General features: G+C 32.8%; 1 protein-coding gene and 1 non-coding gene across 2 annotated transcripts in view; both read left to right on the top strand.

The window, feature by feature from the left end:
* Smp_165420 (putative zinc finger protein) overlaps nt 1-14,961 on the top strand; it is a gene marked incomplete at both ends in the record, with an annotated part of 156,356 nt that overhangs the window by 62,168 nt on the left and 79,227 nt on the right. The window contains 4 exon segments of the mRNA XM_018793290.1: nt 3,130-3,408; nt 9,467-9,853; nt 10,110-10,484; nt 11,291-11,493. Coding sequence (XP_018647817.1) covers nt 3,130-3,408; nt 9,467-9,853; nt 10,110-10,484; nt 11,291-11,493 — 1,244 coding nt within the window.
* Nucleotides 2,569-2,634, top strand: Smp_tRNA_01902_Gln_TTG.1.1. The gene has a single exon. It is a non-coding gene (tRNA).

Here is a 14,961-nt window from a genome sequence, read left to right as displayed (position 1 = left end):
GATATTCATCAATTTTGTATCCTTTTACAATGTAACATTACCAAGTAGATAGTATTGTGGTTAAGCTTAGAGGGGTACGTAAATATCGTCAATTTATTGATGAGGTCATGGGTCTTCAGGTATCTATAAGATTTATGTATCATAATTAGTAGTAAAAGTATGCTACACTGACGATCTTGAGCGATTTATCGGCCAATGAGGAAACTCTGCCTAATTATAAAATAATTAACTGCAAGAAATAATAAAATAATAGTGGGATAATAGCTTTGATCGGAATAATCTACCCTTACATGTCGAATTATTCTTTACAGTAAAGGAAGAAGGTCAAGTTTACGTGTTAGGAGTCGGGACCGTATTCCGGATTAGGGTTATTACCCCATACTGTTGTCATTAACACATAACATCGGTAATAATTTAAAAGGGTTAGGGTTAGTTAATAAGTGTTAAGCTGGAGTTTTGAGTTATATTTACAAATTAGGTTTAGTGTTTTCATCATGAACTGACATTAGCTATAGTCCAATGTTTCCCAACCCTTCTGTTCATAAATTTAAGGAACTTAGGGTTGGGATTTTGAGTAAGAGTTAGTGTGGGGAAAAACTATCTGGCTTCACCAAGCACTCTTGACTACACGTTGAATCCCATCAACTACAATAACACACAGTCTACTTTAGGAGCACGTATGTTTTGTAATTTAGCTCAAGCACCATCTTAAATTCACTTTTTGATTGGATAATATATATTTTTATTGGTTTCAAGCATTTTAATAACGAAATGTTGCCAGTTTTCATTTTGTTGATAATATCATACGCGTTATCTATGACTGCGATTTAAGTTTCGCGCAAAATACATTAGGCCTTGTCTCAATTCTATGTGATTGTGAGTATACTATACTTCCACTATATTACTTGTGAGTGGCTAGTTTTCATTCCCTTGTATTGTATTGGTTTTCTTATTGTTGGATACTATTTCAATCTGTCCAGTCATACTGGACTGGTCATTTTTGTGCCTGAATGGATTATGGATCGACTGTTGTTGTTGTTGTTGAGTTCATCACCTTGAACGTGAATTTAACATCAGCTAATTATTATTTGCTGTAGAATCACTCATTATATATTCTCATCGATAAATATTCAAAGAACCCCATGTAGTCTCTTAACTTCAAAAGTCTAGGCATGGCTAAAAGAAGCCTTATCTCAAGAGGCTAACTTCTTAGGGCTTGTCTACATGTTAATCGTAGCCTACAATCCAAGACCTTATATGACAGCCTTAAATCGATTGAAGTGATAGTTTCATTTATTCTCCAACCTTTAAGCATAATATCGTTCCATACTTTACATTCCTTTACCTCATTCATTCATTTAAAACATAGTGTTTAGTTTTCAACAACCGTGTAAATTGTAAAACTTTCAATTGTTAAATATTTATGTCAGAGTTTACAGCAACTAAATGTTTCTAATCAGTAATAAATACTTTCTATAAACCTCATTTGCTTCTGGAAAATGGAAGCCTAACTAAATGTATAGAAATGATAAGTCTTTGAAATTTTTAGCTGAAGCAAAATATTCCAAAACGTTAACTCTGGAAGAAACATTTAATCTTTTTTTGATATTAACCAGAAAAAACAGTAAACCAACATATAGGCCTTGTCACAAGATCATATAATCAGTAAAATGAAAAAAATTAGGACAATAACATGTATGAAATGTTAATACAAGAATCAATAAACAAGTACATAGTACCGAAATACCGATCCTAACAAAACATTTTGTGTTTGTATCATTAGATATAAGTAAAGTAGTTACGGTTAATGTTGCAACTGATTTGTATCTAAAGCTTGTTGCTTATTTGTCTTAAAATTCAATCGGCTAACCTCGAAGGATATCCTTGGAAAACAAAATCTTTATGTTATCTTCATTTTCTTTTTCTTCATCTGTCAATACAACGATGCTATTTAGTGCACCCCAGAAAACTTCACAAAAAAAGCGTATGAACTGAGAAATAGTTGTTAAAATATGCAACGAAGATAGATCTGTTACCTGCAACTGGTTACTGACTTCAACTAGGAGAAAGATAAATTACAATTAAAACTTTGGTAGTTCACTGAACTATAACGTTTTGTGCTTCATAATGAGTGAACACTTTCTCAAATACATACAGTTAGGAAAAGAATACCATGAAATACCACAATTTATCTGGATCAAACAAAATTTAACAATCCCTTTGAGAGTTGACATGAAATCCTAACACGACATGACAAAATAAATATCAAGGTTTTCGTACCCTATCTATTTTTATTTTCGTCGGTGTACATCTGCAGACAGTTGCGTTTAAGGTATTGGCTTATGTCATACTACAGAAATTTATACAGAACATATAAGGAAGTGAATCGCCAAAATTAACAGAGATTTCATTCACTTTATAGATTTACAAGTTATGTCTCATCACTATGACAGTTTGCCGAAAATAATTACATGTATTCCAAGTCAACAGTTATTGTTTCTAGACATTAAGGCTACATTCATTTCGATGAACAAAAATCTACTCATGGCTACTTGTGGCTATCAGGACTCAATGGCCGAGTGGATAACGCGATGGCGTTTGAAGCGAGGGTACTGGGTTCGAGTCCCAGAGTGAACACCAACTCTGAGATGCAGGTACATCCAGCTGACGAGTCCCAAATAGGACGAAACGCGCGTCCTGGATTCCACTGCTAGCCACTATCCATCTCTGCTTACCATGCTTGTGAATTAAGGCTATATCGAGGCAATACGCACAATATGCACATATGGCAATTAGAGACTGACCAGTTGCAGTCCTAACACATCGATGGGAAGATTCAAACAAACAATGCTAAATGAATTTAAAAATTTACTTTTGTTATTCATAAATTATTTCTGAACAATTCCCCATCACTTACTACATGTGATAATTTTTTAATGACAGTAATTCTTTTGGGATAGAAATCAATATTTCTTACTCTTTTTAGACGGTATGGTATATATATATATATATATATATATATATATATATACATAATTGAACAGAAGTGTTTACATATGAACACATTCGGAATTTTATACAAATTAATAAACATTTTTCCAAATGAATTTATGTGTTTTTATATTCTAGCTGAAATGGACTCACTCACTAGGGATTCCCAGTCAGAACCAACAAAAGTTGAATGTGATAAATCATCAACACCTTTTAATTCTACTGCTTATTGGACAGGTTTATTTAACACAATTCGTTATTTATCTATTGGATGGGATCAATTCTCAAATAACTTTATGAAAAATATATCTTTTCTAAATTTAAATATACCTCCAACTTCATCAGTACATTTAGATTCTCACAATACTCTGCATTCTAGATTAATTGATCTAGAAAGTCATGAAATGCTTAATCCAGGTTAGTATGAATTCTTGAATTTGGTTTTGTTTGTGTCGCTGGGCTGTTCTACACTATGACACTGTAACTACCTTGAAATTAAAATTATAATGCCATGTAGGTTTTTATTTTTTATTTTTTGATGCTATAAAAACAGTAGCTTAGGTCACAATGAACGAAGTAGACTTCTCGGCAACATTATCTTAATCTACTTTACACTGTTTATGTATTATGTTCTAATAGTCTGTGGGTATGATAATGATAGTTTCACTACCTATTAATGAACGACAGATTTATTGATAGCGAATGCCAACGATTAACAAAGGTCCATGAAGTTAAGGAAATATCCATAGTCAGTAGTGGTTTAGTTTTTGGTTAGCATAAATACATTTATTCGATTGTGATCGTGTATCGGCTGACTAGTTTTGTTTATGTAAGGACGGCCCGTCGGTAGACTCTCGGAAGCCCTAAGAAGCCCAGGAAGAGCCGCAGACATTCCATCCAATCACGGCTAGGGGAATGTTCTAGAAATGCCAACGTGGAGCTTCTCCATTGGATGGATTAGTTTGATACCTATGTGCTTATTGGTTGACCTAAATGATAATTTACTTTCAGCCAAAAACTATAAATACACGAGATTTCTGTGCTATATTTTGACACTGTTTGGGGCAATAAACTTCCTGCTTACCAGTCTTTGTCTTCTCTCTTTTGCGACGTTTGCGGGTTCTATCGTTCAAGTAGTCAAGTAGTTCGCGGCATATTAAGAATCAAGGCTCTAGATATAACAGTTTACATAACGTTTAGCACTTTGGTTATTAGATCATGTCTTTCAACTTATCAGGGTGCAGACAGCCAAGTAGTAGTTGCTACGCATCAGATGTAACTTATAATCTAGTACACTAACTTTTATGGAGTTGTTTACAATGTATAAAATGTTTGTTAATATTAGAAATTAGTTATTTTACGATTCTTTAAGGCATTTTACAGCATCAAACAATATACATTCGGAGATAGTTGTATTGATTTCGGAATGTCAATTTTCTGAGGCGAAGTCCGGCTCACACCTGCTTGAGGTATCCCGGAGATAGCGGACGTTAGTCCCATGAACTAACGTCAGCGGCTAGGTGGGAATCGGGCTAACTCATACTTAAAGTTAGACAGTCGATAAAGTCATTTGAAAACTTGAAGCAAGCATAAATAGATCGACACCAGTTAACGTTTCCGAACGTAGCAACACTGCCGACACACCTCTTTTTACTACTTAATCGATCCTGACGATAGATACTGAAATCACGTAGTGATACTAAGCAATCGTCCTGTAAATCAGTTAACCAAGATTCTTGAATTGTGATGACACCACAATTACGATACATGTTTTGACTTAGTAAGGATTGGAGATAGTCCATCTTGTTAATTAGTGATTGGCAGTTAGAATTTAGCAGCTCGGGAATCGAAATTTGATTAATGTTCATTCTCTTTAATGCATATTGCCAACCACCACGATGTCTCTTATTGAACATTTTTGTAATTTTTGCAGTGAAATGATGTAAGCTTTTCATAAACGCGCATGTGTACGCTGTGCGATTAATAGACATAATGAGGTGTTAAAACAAATAAAAAAAGAGACAACTTGTTGTAATATTTAGATGGCAGGAACAGGTAGCCCAGATATTCAAACAGGCTGCCAGTCAGTTACTGGATGTCTGGTCAAAGTGAATCGGTTATCCCGGCCCAGAGATCATAGTAGTTCCCTTCTTAATATATTGATCATACATTTGAAGGCTTTTAAAAATTCCACCGTCTATTTTAACACAAGACCTTATTATTTACGCAATATACAGAGAATGTCTTCAATCTATCCAGACTATTTTTTCATCTTTCTTACAGATGATTCAAGTCCTTTCTCGTCAGAAGATAAGGTTGATTCTCCAAAAAAATTATCCAAAACTGATTATACAGATTTCGATAATAGGATGTGGTCAAAAGCATTCTTCATGTGTTTACATTATGCTTGCGATTTGTCTACCTCAAATTCTTTAATGGTACAAACTGCATCATTAGAGGCATTTGTTCAACTGTTAATAGTTAGACGTCCACTCTTTTTATTTCCAATAAGTTGGCTTACAAGTATTACGTCATGTTCGTCACCAGTATCATTATCTTCCAATCAGCATTTAAATTATAATACTGCTAATAATGATATTTTGAATGATAAAACAGTTATTGAATCATCATCTCAGCAGTGCAAACTGTATGAAAGTAAGTTTTACTACTTATAGCTTTTAATTTAGCAATAGAAATAATTACTCTAAATATTCGTGAGTTTCCTTATTAAGACACTAATTGATTTATTGATTTGATTGAATGTGGAACAGCGTTCCAACCGGATAGATTAACGTGTATGCATACTTCGGTATGTTGATATATGTTTTGCGGAAACGGATATTATCTTATTGACTTGACCAATTAGCATTTAAAACATTGACGTCGGAGTAGAATCTCAAAGTTGAATGCTAAGCTTATGCTAGAAAGTAGGATGACTTGAGTCATGTTATTAAAACAAATTCATCTAATATACATGTATATGGGACACTTAAAGGTTCAGTTAATATATGCGAATGTTATAATTAACTTTTCTCCAGCAAACTGAGCTTAGATTTGAGAAAAAAGACCGTTTTCAAAATCTTTGATTCAAAATGCACTAGTTACGCAAAAAGAATGATCCTCTTTCTCTTTCTCTAAGTGTGATTACGATTAAAAACCTTAATAAGTTGTCAAAAACTAAAAATAGTTTGCCCGAACTTTAAGAACATATTATAAAGTTTCAAAGTGTTACCACAGAGTAATATGGACCAAATTTGTCTTTTGGATTGTATATATTTGCGTTTACAAGTATTATTATTTCAGTTGATTTAACAAATGTAGTCGCTTTCATCCATTTTCACGTAACTTCCAAATTATCCTTGCAAAGTTCACTTTCAACTTATGCTTTTTCGACTTTATGCTTTTTCGACTGTGTTTGACTTGCTTTGTTTAGTGTATCTGGTCAATATTCCAGTTGTTCAGGCGATATCTATTTACTTTCATCATCATCATCATCATCATCATCATCATCATATATATATATATATATATATATATATCTGGAAGCAGCAATTAGTCGCTTGGCTACTAGTTTTTATATCTTTTACTTCTCCTGCCTTCTCAAATACTAATGTGGAATAAGTAATTTGCAGGAACTGCTATTTTGTGTTTACAGATAATTAGTGTAGAATCTACTTCAACAATTGCGGCTTTTATCATGAGGCGTCATAATTCTTCCTTCAACTCCTAGGGCAGAGTTAAAATGGTTTGAATAATTTTTCCTCGTTAGCGTTTTTTTAACGAGTTAGTTTTCTACGGGATGGGGTCGCTAAGCCCATGCACAACCCTTCTCCCTTATCCGGGCTTGGGACTGGCAGTAGCTTCCTGAGGGGCTACAGGCGGAGTTTTATTTCAAACATACTGGGTTTATATACCAAACAGGTAGACCACACCGTACCATAAAATAGGAAAAAAACATTTGTACAAGATTTTGCCAAATGTGGATGGGAATAAGGGAGATAGTAATTGATAGACCGGACATAACTCAAGAATGGTAAATCGTATAACAGTACTTCATAGGTCAAAATAAAGCTTATAATAAAAGAGACATGAATATGAATAGTTTAGTTATTTAACAACTATACTATAAAAATATATTTATAGTATTGGTTCATAAATGGATCCAGAAGTTACCATTCATTATTCTTACCGGGACATAACACTCTCTGTCTTTCTAGAGTGTTGACCGAGTACATTACTGTCAATAGTTTATTTTTGTATGAAAAAATTGCGCTTATTAGTTTTTGAAACATTAAGAGTTAATGTCTTTAGGGGCTAAATGATTTATTATATATATTTCTCTAACTTATATTCTCTTCTTATCTTTTTTTCTCCTTTCATAATACTACAACATTTTTATGAGGTACTTCTAATAATTACATATTAAGTTTCAGTGTTGCACAACTTTTCGTCTGTATACATTACAATCATTGCTAACCGTAAATCACTAGGTGTTTTATTTTTAAACGCTCAAATCACTTAATTTATATCGATAACCAAAACAATAAATAATTATCACCAAGTTTGTTTAAATTAGCGATTGATTTGTAAGTGTCTACCAATGATAAATGATTTTTTTCCTCGTCTTTTGTTCACTGCAATGTATCTAATTTTTCTACTTGTACTACCGGTAGGCAATATTAAACATAGTTTTTGAAAATTTGTAAAATGACATATAAATAAACTCTAACCATCAAATCTCATCGTGACTGTAGTTTATGTTTTCACGATTTATGGGTTCGTCAAGGGACCTGACGTCTGTAAACGATGTTTTGAAATTGAAGTTTGCTCTTAAAAAAAGTGGTTTACTTAAACCATTTGATATATTCAACAGATGATCTATGCATAAAAACTGAAGTAGATTATGTACATCAAATAAATTCTGATTCATCCACAACTCAGCTCCCGCTGTTCTATTGATGTCTCTTTTTAGAAGAGCTTTTAATTTCTTAGTCTGAATCCAACATTTTTCCGCCAGGTTTTTTATCATGGGAAAACGACTGACGCATAACAACTCGAAAATAGTATGAAACATTTTAAATCGAATTCCAAAGTTACAAGAGATCAGTGAACTCATCTGAAACGAGAAAGTCAACGATCCGAACAACGGTACTTCATACTTTATTAGTGAAATATAAAAATAACAGTTCAGTCTACGAATATTTGGGTGTTATTGTTTCCTACTTGGTATACTGATTAACGTCATATAGACACATTCTCAGATGATGTGCCGAAGCAAATTGAGAGCTATTTTTATGAGTAAAAAAGGACAGTATTGTAAATCGTCAATAAGTTGGTGTTGCGGTTATCCAGTGCGGTGAGATCATGTAAGTACAGTAGGTACAGTAATTCTGAAAACTTTTGATTGTCTAGAGATCTCTTTCAGTGTTCAGTGGAGCATTTAATTGTTTCCTATTATACACATTTGATATTGTATTTATGGAAAACAGATGATTGTTATATTTTCTTAACCTTTTTTATACATATTATTCTCATTCTGACCACTCAATTTAAGTTGGTTGTATTATGTTGAGAAAGTTACTTTGAAATAATTTCTGTTATTCTTTTTCTATGATAACAGGCAAACCCTTTTCAATTTTGTCATTTTCGCTTTTTCCACTCAGTTCATGGTCGATTCACATAAACACAATGATATAAAACTCTTTCCAAATAATTCGCATAGTGAAAAAGCTCTAGATATCTGCTGTTTGTAATGTAACAGTCCATCAAACCATACAAAAGTTCTATTTATAAAATGTAAAGTCTCACAATCTTGCTTTACCCCACTTGCTTTCAATTTTACATTCAATATTTCCTTGTTTATTTAATAGGTTTTGACTGTTATTACGTTTATTACAATTTTTTGTTTGTTAATTTGTATCCTTTAACTGTAGATCTGTAAACGATTCACCTGTAGTCGATATCTCTCAGGTTCAACGCTCGCCTAAATATAAATCATGAAGTAATTACACGAATGTGTATGTGATTGCTGTCTTAAATATCCTAATTTTCATGATTATTTACACCGTTTAACGCTAATCAATAGACTTCTTTTAATTTCTGGCACTATTCTTCGATTAATTGACAGTTTACGTCAACACATTGCAAATATAATTGATATTCTTGGTTTTCATTAGCCATTGACTTTATATGGACTGTTTCTCCTTAGTCTCAGATTACTCAACAGTGTATATACATGACCACACGGGGGCAGAATTCAAAACCCTCAGGTCTCTTATTTCGCGTTTTACCAACCAACCAAATAGTTTTACTTGGTCAAACTTTATTCCTTTGTAATGTATTCAATTAACACTACACATTAGTGGCAGGTAAATAGTTTATTATTTATTAGTAAAGTATTGAAGTTATGTTTGACACCTTTGATCTTTATAAATATCATATAATTTCATTTATTTTTACTATCTGATTATTACAGGTGAGCTCAGTACCAATGCTACTAACTCCAAGGAAACACCTGATTTTGCTGCAAGCAATCGTTTCCTTAGGACGCTTTCTTCAGAGTCGATTGATGGTAAGAGTCCAACCTCCGATTTTCAGTCAGTCGATAGTCGTGATACATATTTAATCCGATCAGCATCCTCTTCTAGTTTATCTTCTATAAAGATAGATTTGAATGACTCAGCAATCAATGGACAAGAGATTCAAAATCAGTTATCCGCTGTTCGTGCTCATTTGGCTAGAGATGGAGAGAAATCAATGGATGATGACAATGATGATATATTCAGCTATTTAGGCTATAATATTGTAGGTGATTCATCCAGAAATGTAGAATCTGCTCAATCTGATAGTCATGACTCAATTAGTAAGTCATCTATTAAAATTTGCCAGTGATTATAATTAAAATGAAGTATTATGATCTAAATTGATTATAAAATTCAGTTGATAAATACTTACATCTAGTGTTATTAGTATTCTTTTATTTACCAAAAAAAAATTTGGATATTGTCTTGTGCAAAAATAATTTGTGGTTTAAATTTAAAATGTTGCATATTGATCCTACAAATTAATGACTTGTATTATTTAGCTCAATAGTTTGCTTATTCATTTCTATTTTACAGATCCAGATGACCACATACACGATCAGCAACCATCATCCATTCATTATTCGAAATTTCGTCCTTTCAACTTAGTAGATCTTATTAACTGCCTTAATAATCAAGGTGAACCAATCAATCTAGTTCAAGCTGATTGGTTATTACCTTTTCTTCTCTTATCGTTTGATATGATGCCGCAAGCACAAGAAACTTCTAAAATTCATCATCAGTGGCCAAGGCCTTTAACTTCACCTCGAATTAGTTTACAGTTGCTTGTTATCAATTGTTTAACCCAATTAGCTCAGCTTAATCCACTTATGTTTTTTGTTCAGCTAAATGGTGATCAGTGTTGTCCTAATGATCAGCTGAGTGTAAAACAAATCCAGTGGCCCACGGCAGGTAATCTTTCTTATTTATCAATTTTATATTTTATAAATATTTATACCAACTAGGTTTTCTGTTTACTATCTATAATGCTATTGGAAACAAACAATGTTTCAGTTGTATTGACACACGGAAAATGACGCTAGCTGACTGCTGAGATGGTCTCAAATTATCTAGTTTTTTAGTTTTGCTGGCGAACTACAGAATAAACAAGTTCTCAGTAGTGTTTTTCACATATATTACCCCTACTGATCTTTGCTAATATATAATTGGTTACTTTCACATTCAGTTTGCCATTTTTCATTGTTTCCAAGGTCATTTTTCGTGACTATAGAGACAGTTATTGTACCGCAATTTAGACTCCTGGAAATAAAATTTCTCTTATCAAAAACTGCCTTCTCTTACTGCAACGTTTCGGGGGTATTGAGGTTAAAGCATTGTCATTACGTATCAGTGTCTACTCGTTGGTGAGAATAAAAAGGGGAAGTTTGTCCCAGGCATTGTCGGCTTTATTAACCTGATCGGCACGTTTGAAAAGATCATTCGTTGACTCTGTCTCTGGTATCCGAATGGAAGCTTGCTGTCTGTAAAAGCTGAAGTCTTTACATCCCATGTTGTTCGAATATGAACATTTCCAGTGTTGAAACTTGAAGTAGGATGGGGTAGCTATTCGATTTTTGGTTATCAGTGATTCTCTTGTTCTTATTGATCGATAATGAGAACCACTTACAAAATAAATTCTCCCCTTTTTAATTAATAATAATTCTTATTGATTCTTTTTATCTGCAAACACATTAGTGCCTAATTCTTTGCTTTTACAGTTGAGGTGATTCTGGAATTTCTCAGTAACAGCACTGACCCACAAGCTCAAGGTCAACTTTGCATTCTCATTGGGAATTTGATAGCTTCTTATTTAGTTTGGCAAGATCTAACAGATCAAGATCCTGATTATGGTCATAAATTCGCTATATATACAAGCCTAGATCATCTTTTCACCAAACTGGACTCATATTTAAATACAAATGTAGGTCTTATTTATACCATATGAATTTAAGTTTTTTTCAATTTGTTTGGGTTTTAACCGCAAATGCTACTGAATATTTGCAAAAAAAAGACAAAACGACTTGAGTTGTCCAAATAAAATGACTAGGACTTTTTTGTTTGGTATTAAATAATGATCATTGTAACTCTTTAGGGCTTCAGTACTTTTGGAAGTTGTATAATGCGTTTAACTTCCTGAAAAGAACCGAGTTTAGTGAAATACCGCTAATGTTGGTTGTGAGATCCAGCCGTACCTTTGCATCATATTCAGAAATTTAATTTTTTTAATGTGATCTTGCTATCAATAGGAATCTATCATATTTTTAAATGAGACCTTAGAACAGGCTTGCTCCTAAGATCCATCGTTTTGTTACGATCAAGGTTGAAATATAAACGTGATGAAAAGGTGAAATCAGTTACGTAACATTTTGCGGTTTCAATTAGGTTACAAAGTTCACATTAGCAGCTAAAACGTGAAAGAAAATAAAGAAAATAGAAAGCAAAGAATATAAAGATACTTCAATGTCCTGGGTGTTTATCTACGCTTATGCTTTGGATTTTTTTTGACAAGCTGACTTATGGAGTTAACTTTTAAATAATCTTTTCTTTCTGTATCACTTTTTCTAATAATCTTCTAGTCATGTAATATATCTTGATGTATTTCCATTGCTTTCTTTACTCAGACATTAATACCTATTTGTTGAACTATACTCCTCACTCAGTAACAATTAATTTTTGGCTGATACCAGCCAGAATACATACAGTGTCAAAGTTCATAAATGCTTTCATATTTTAAGAATTAAATTCTTCACATTCATAGGCATCAATCACCATTTCTCAATAATTTCTGAATTTGAATTATTCAGTAATCAAAATGTCGAGAAGTTTATTTTATAGTGTAGGAACAGGAAAATATATGGTACGATAACTCATTTTCGAGTACACTCTAAAGTGATAACCATTTATTGTTGTTACAATGCTTAAGTAGTGTGATCGTGATATTCGATTCACAGAGAAAATGAATTATCTGTTTGAACAGATGTTTCAATTAACTATTATAGAGAAGAGATCTCTGAGTTGTACAACCCAACATATGCGATGTTTTCACAGTGAACACTAAGGATAATCAAACATAGTAGGAAAAATTAATGAACATGTAAATTTGTTATTCGTATTTAGATGTTAGATCGGAAGTAAATTGAGAATGTTGTAGAAAACAGATAAAGAATAACAATCATGTAATTAACTTGCACATTATAATGATTTTTGAATCTACCGAATCTTCTGACTACGCAACAGTTACACGCGAAAAATCGGAATCCAAGACAAAGTTTCTATCAAGAAAGCGGTGTTATTATTACAAAATGATATGAATAACAGTTAAAAGCCTCAATTCGTAAAGTATCTGTGTTGTTTAATGTGTCAGTTTATTTAAGTATGAAAAATGCTTCTTGAAATAATTGCATAAAGTATAAATAACCGCTAGTAGCTAATTAAAGTTGACAACTATCCACAGTCAAAACGGAGACTGAAAACAAAAAGTATGGGGACTGATACATCTAAACAAAAATTCAGCGAATCCAAGAAAATTGGAAGTAACTGTTACAATTACAATAATAATTAGATCATTAGTCGAAGTAAATACTTAGATGTGCCGCACTACAATAAAGAAGTGTGATTCATTTGTATTGGCTTGCAAGACATGCTATATGCCCAAAATAATGAAAAGTGAAATTAATTACTAAATATTGTTAAGTAGTATGATTAACTCACAAAGATTATCGAATATGAAGAAATACAAGTAAGGTACCTAAGCAGAATTAGTAGTAAGATGAATTTTCGAAATGAAATTGACTCGATAAGAAAATGGAGACGCGAGTAAATTAGTTGCCACTAAATAAAGTCAAAACTATCATGAATTTACCGTCATCAATGTGAGCTAGATTTTTTCCAAACCATTTTCCCTTATTTCATCCACTATCTTTGTTCGGTTTTACATGTAGCCTTTTCTCTGCACTTGTTTAAATCCATTAGCATCCTGTTGAAATGATTATGTGAATCACGTCGCTCAGTTTCCCAATTCTCAGTAACTTGCTCTTTCAATTTCTTTTTACAAACAAATTCATCAGTAATCACTTTTGACTATGCTTTATTATACCTATGTATTTCAATATAATTCATATATGCTTTTAATTAGATAGGAAAATTTCAAACAGTCAATTGGTGTAAAATAAAGTCTGGCTGTTCTACTTTTCAGTTATTATTTTTACTAACAGTAACGTTTTAACAGGAAAAAAGTTGATGATATCAATTATTGAATTCTTGTTCTTTGAAGGTAAACATCATAAAATAACTTCTCTAAGTATTTAACATAACTTGGTGTTTTCATCGTTAATTGTAACCATTTAAAGTTCATAGTATTAACTTATGGCTAATTGTTGATAATTCTTTATAAAGATATGAAATATAGGTGGACAAGTAATGTGTTGTTCTAATGTAGAAGATGGATTTTATTTGTTTCTTTTTACTCAGAATAATTAATAACTTACATTTATCATATTTCATCTGTAAGTATTAGTACAGTTGTATATGTAGAATGTGAAAATGTTTTCTTAATGGATAGAAAAACTTAATCATTGAACATTCATTTGTTTAATATCATACCAACACTTCACCTTTTTATACAATTAGTTTCCTTAATAAAATTCAACTTTTATTATAGTTGAAAGCGTAAGTCAATTCAAGCTAGACCACCAAGGAAAACCTGGAAGCACTGGACGGCCGTTTCGTCCTATTGTGGCACTCCTCAGCAGTGCACATCCACAATCTCGCTTCTCGAGATTCGAATTTTCAATATTTGTACTACTTTGGGGATGTCAAATCCCCAGAACTTACTTGGTAAATGGCTTAGTTTTGTAATTTTATTTTGGAAATTTGAATTTAGCTGTTTTCGCGCCAAACGCGCTCTTTTTACCTTCACGTCATATTTCCCACTTGTAAACTATCTTAAACGCTATTGGTCCATTGTTTCTTTGTGTGTGCTATTTATTAATGATGCTCAAGGACAATTTGTTGCTGTATAAATACGCTTGACTTTTTCCCTTATTTGATTGCTTGTACTCGGCTGCTTACGGAATACATATATTCCCCTACTTGCCTTGGACTTCTTCATCTAGTTAGCGGGGCCTGGAACAACAGATTAGAATAGCTTATCGTGTCATTGTGTCATTGGCTTTCGTTCGTTACCGCGGAAATCGATTTAGTTCAAGCATATCGATTGGCGACGGTGGTTTGGAAACATGGATCCTTCTAAACTCGAATCATTACTTGAACAGCAGCTGAAACTCATACAAATGCTGACAGATATGAAAGTTTCGCCCCCCACACAGCCTAGCACATCTAATGCAACCACAGCACCATCAGTAGACGGCATCACAAATAGTATTGCTGA

The sequence above is a fragment of the Schistosoma mansoni genome, chromosome 1 (assembly GCF_000237925.1).
Source record: "Schistosoma mansoni strain Puerto Rico chromosome 1, complete genome".
Taxonomy (NCBI): Eukaryota; Metazoa; Platyhelminthes; class Trematoda; order Strigeidida; family Schistosomatidae; genus Schistosoma; species Schistosoma mansoni.
Note: the sequence above shows the minus strand (reverse complement) of the source record. Positions and strands in the feature narration are given on the sequence as shown.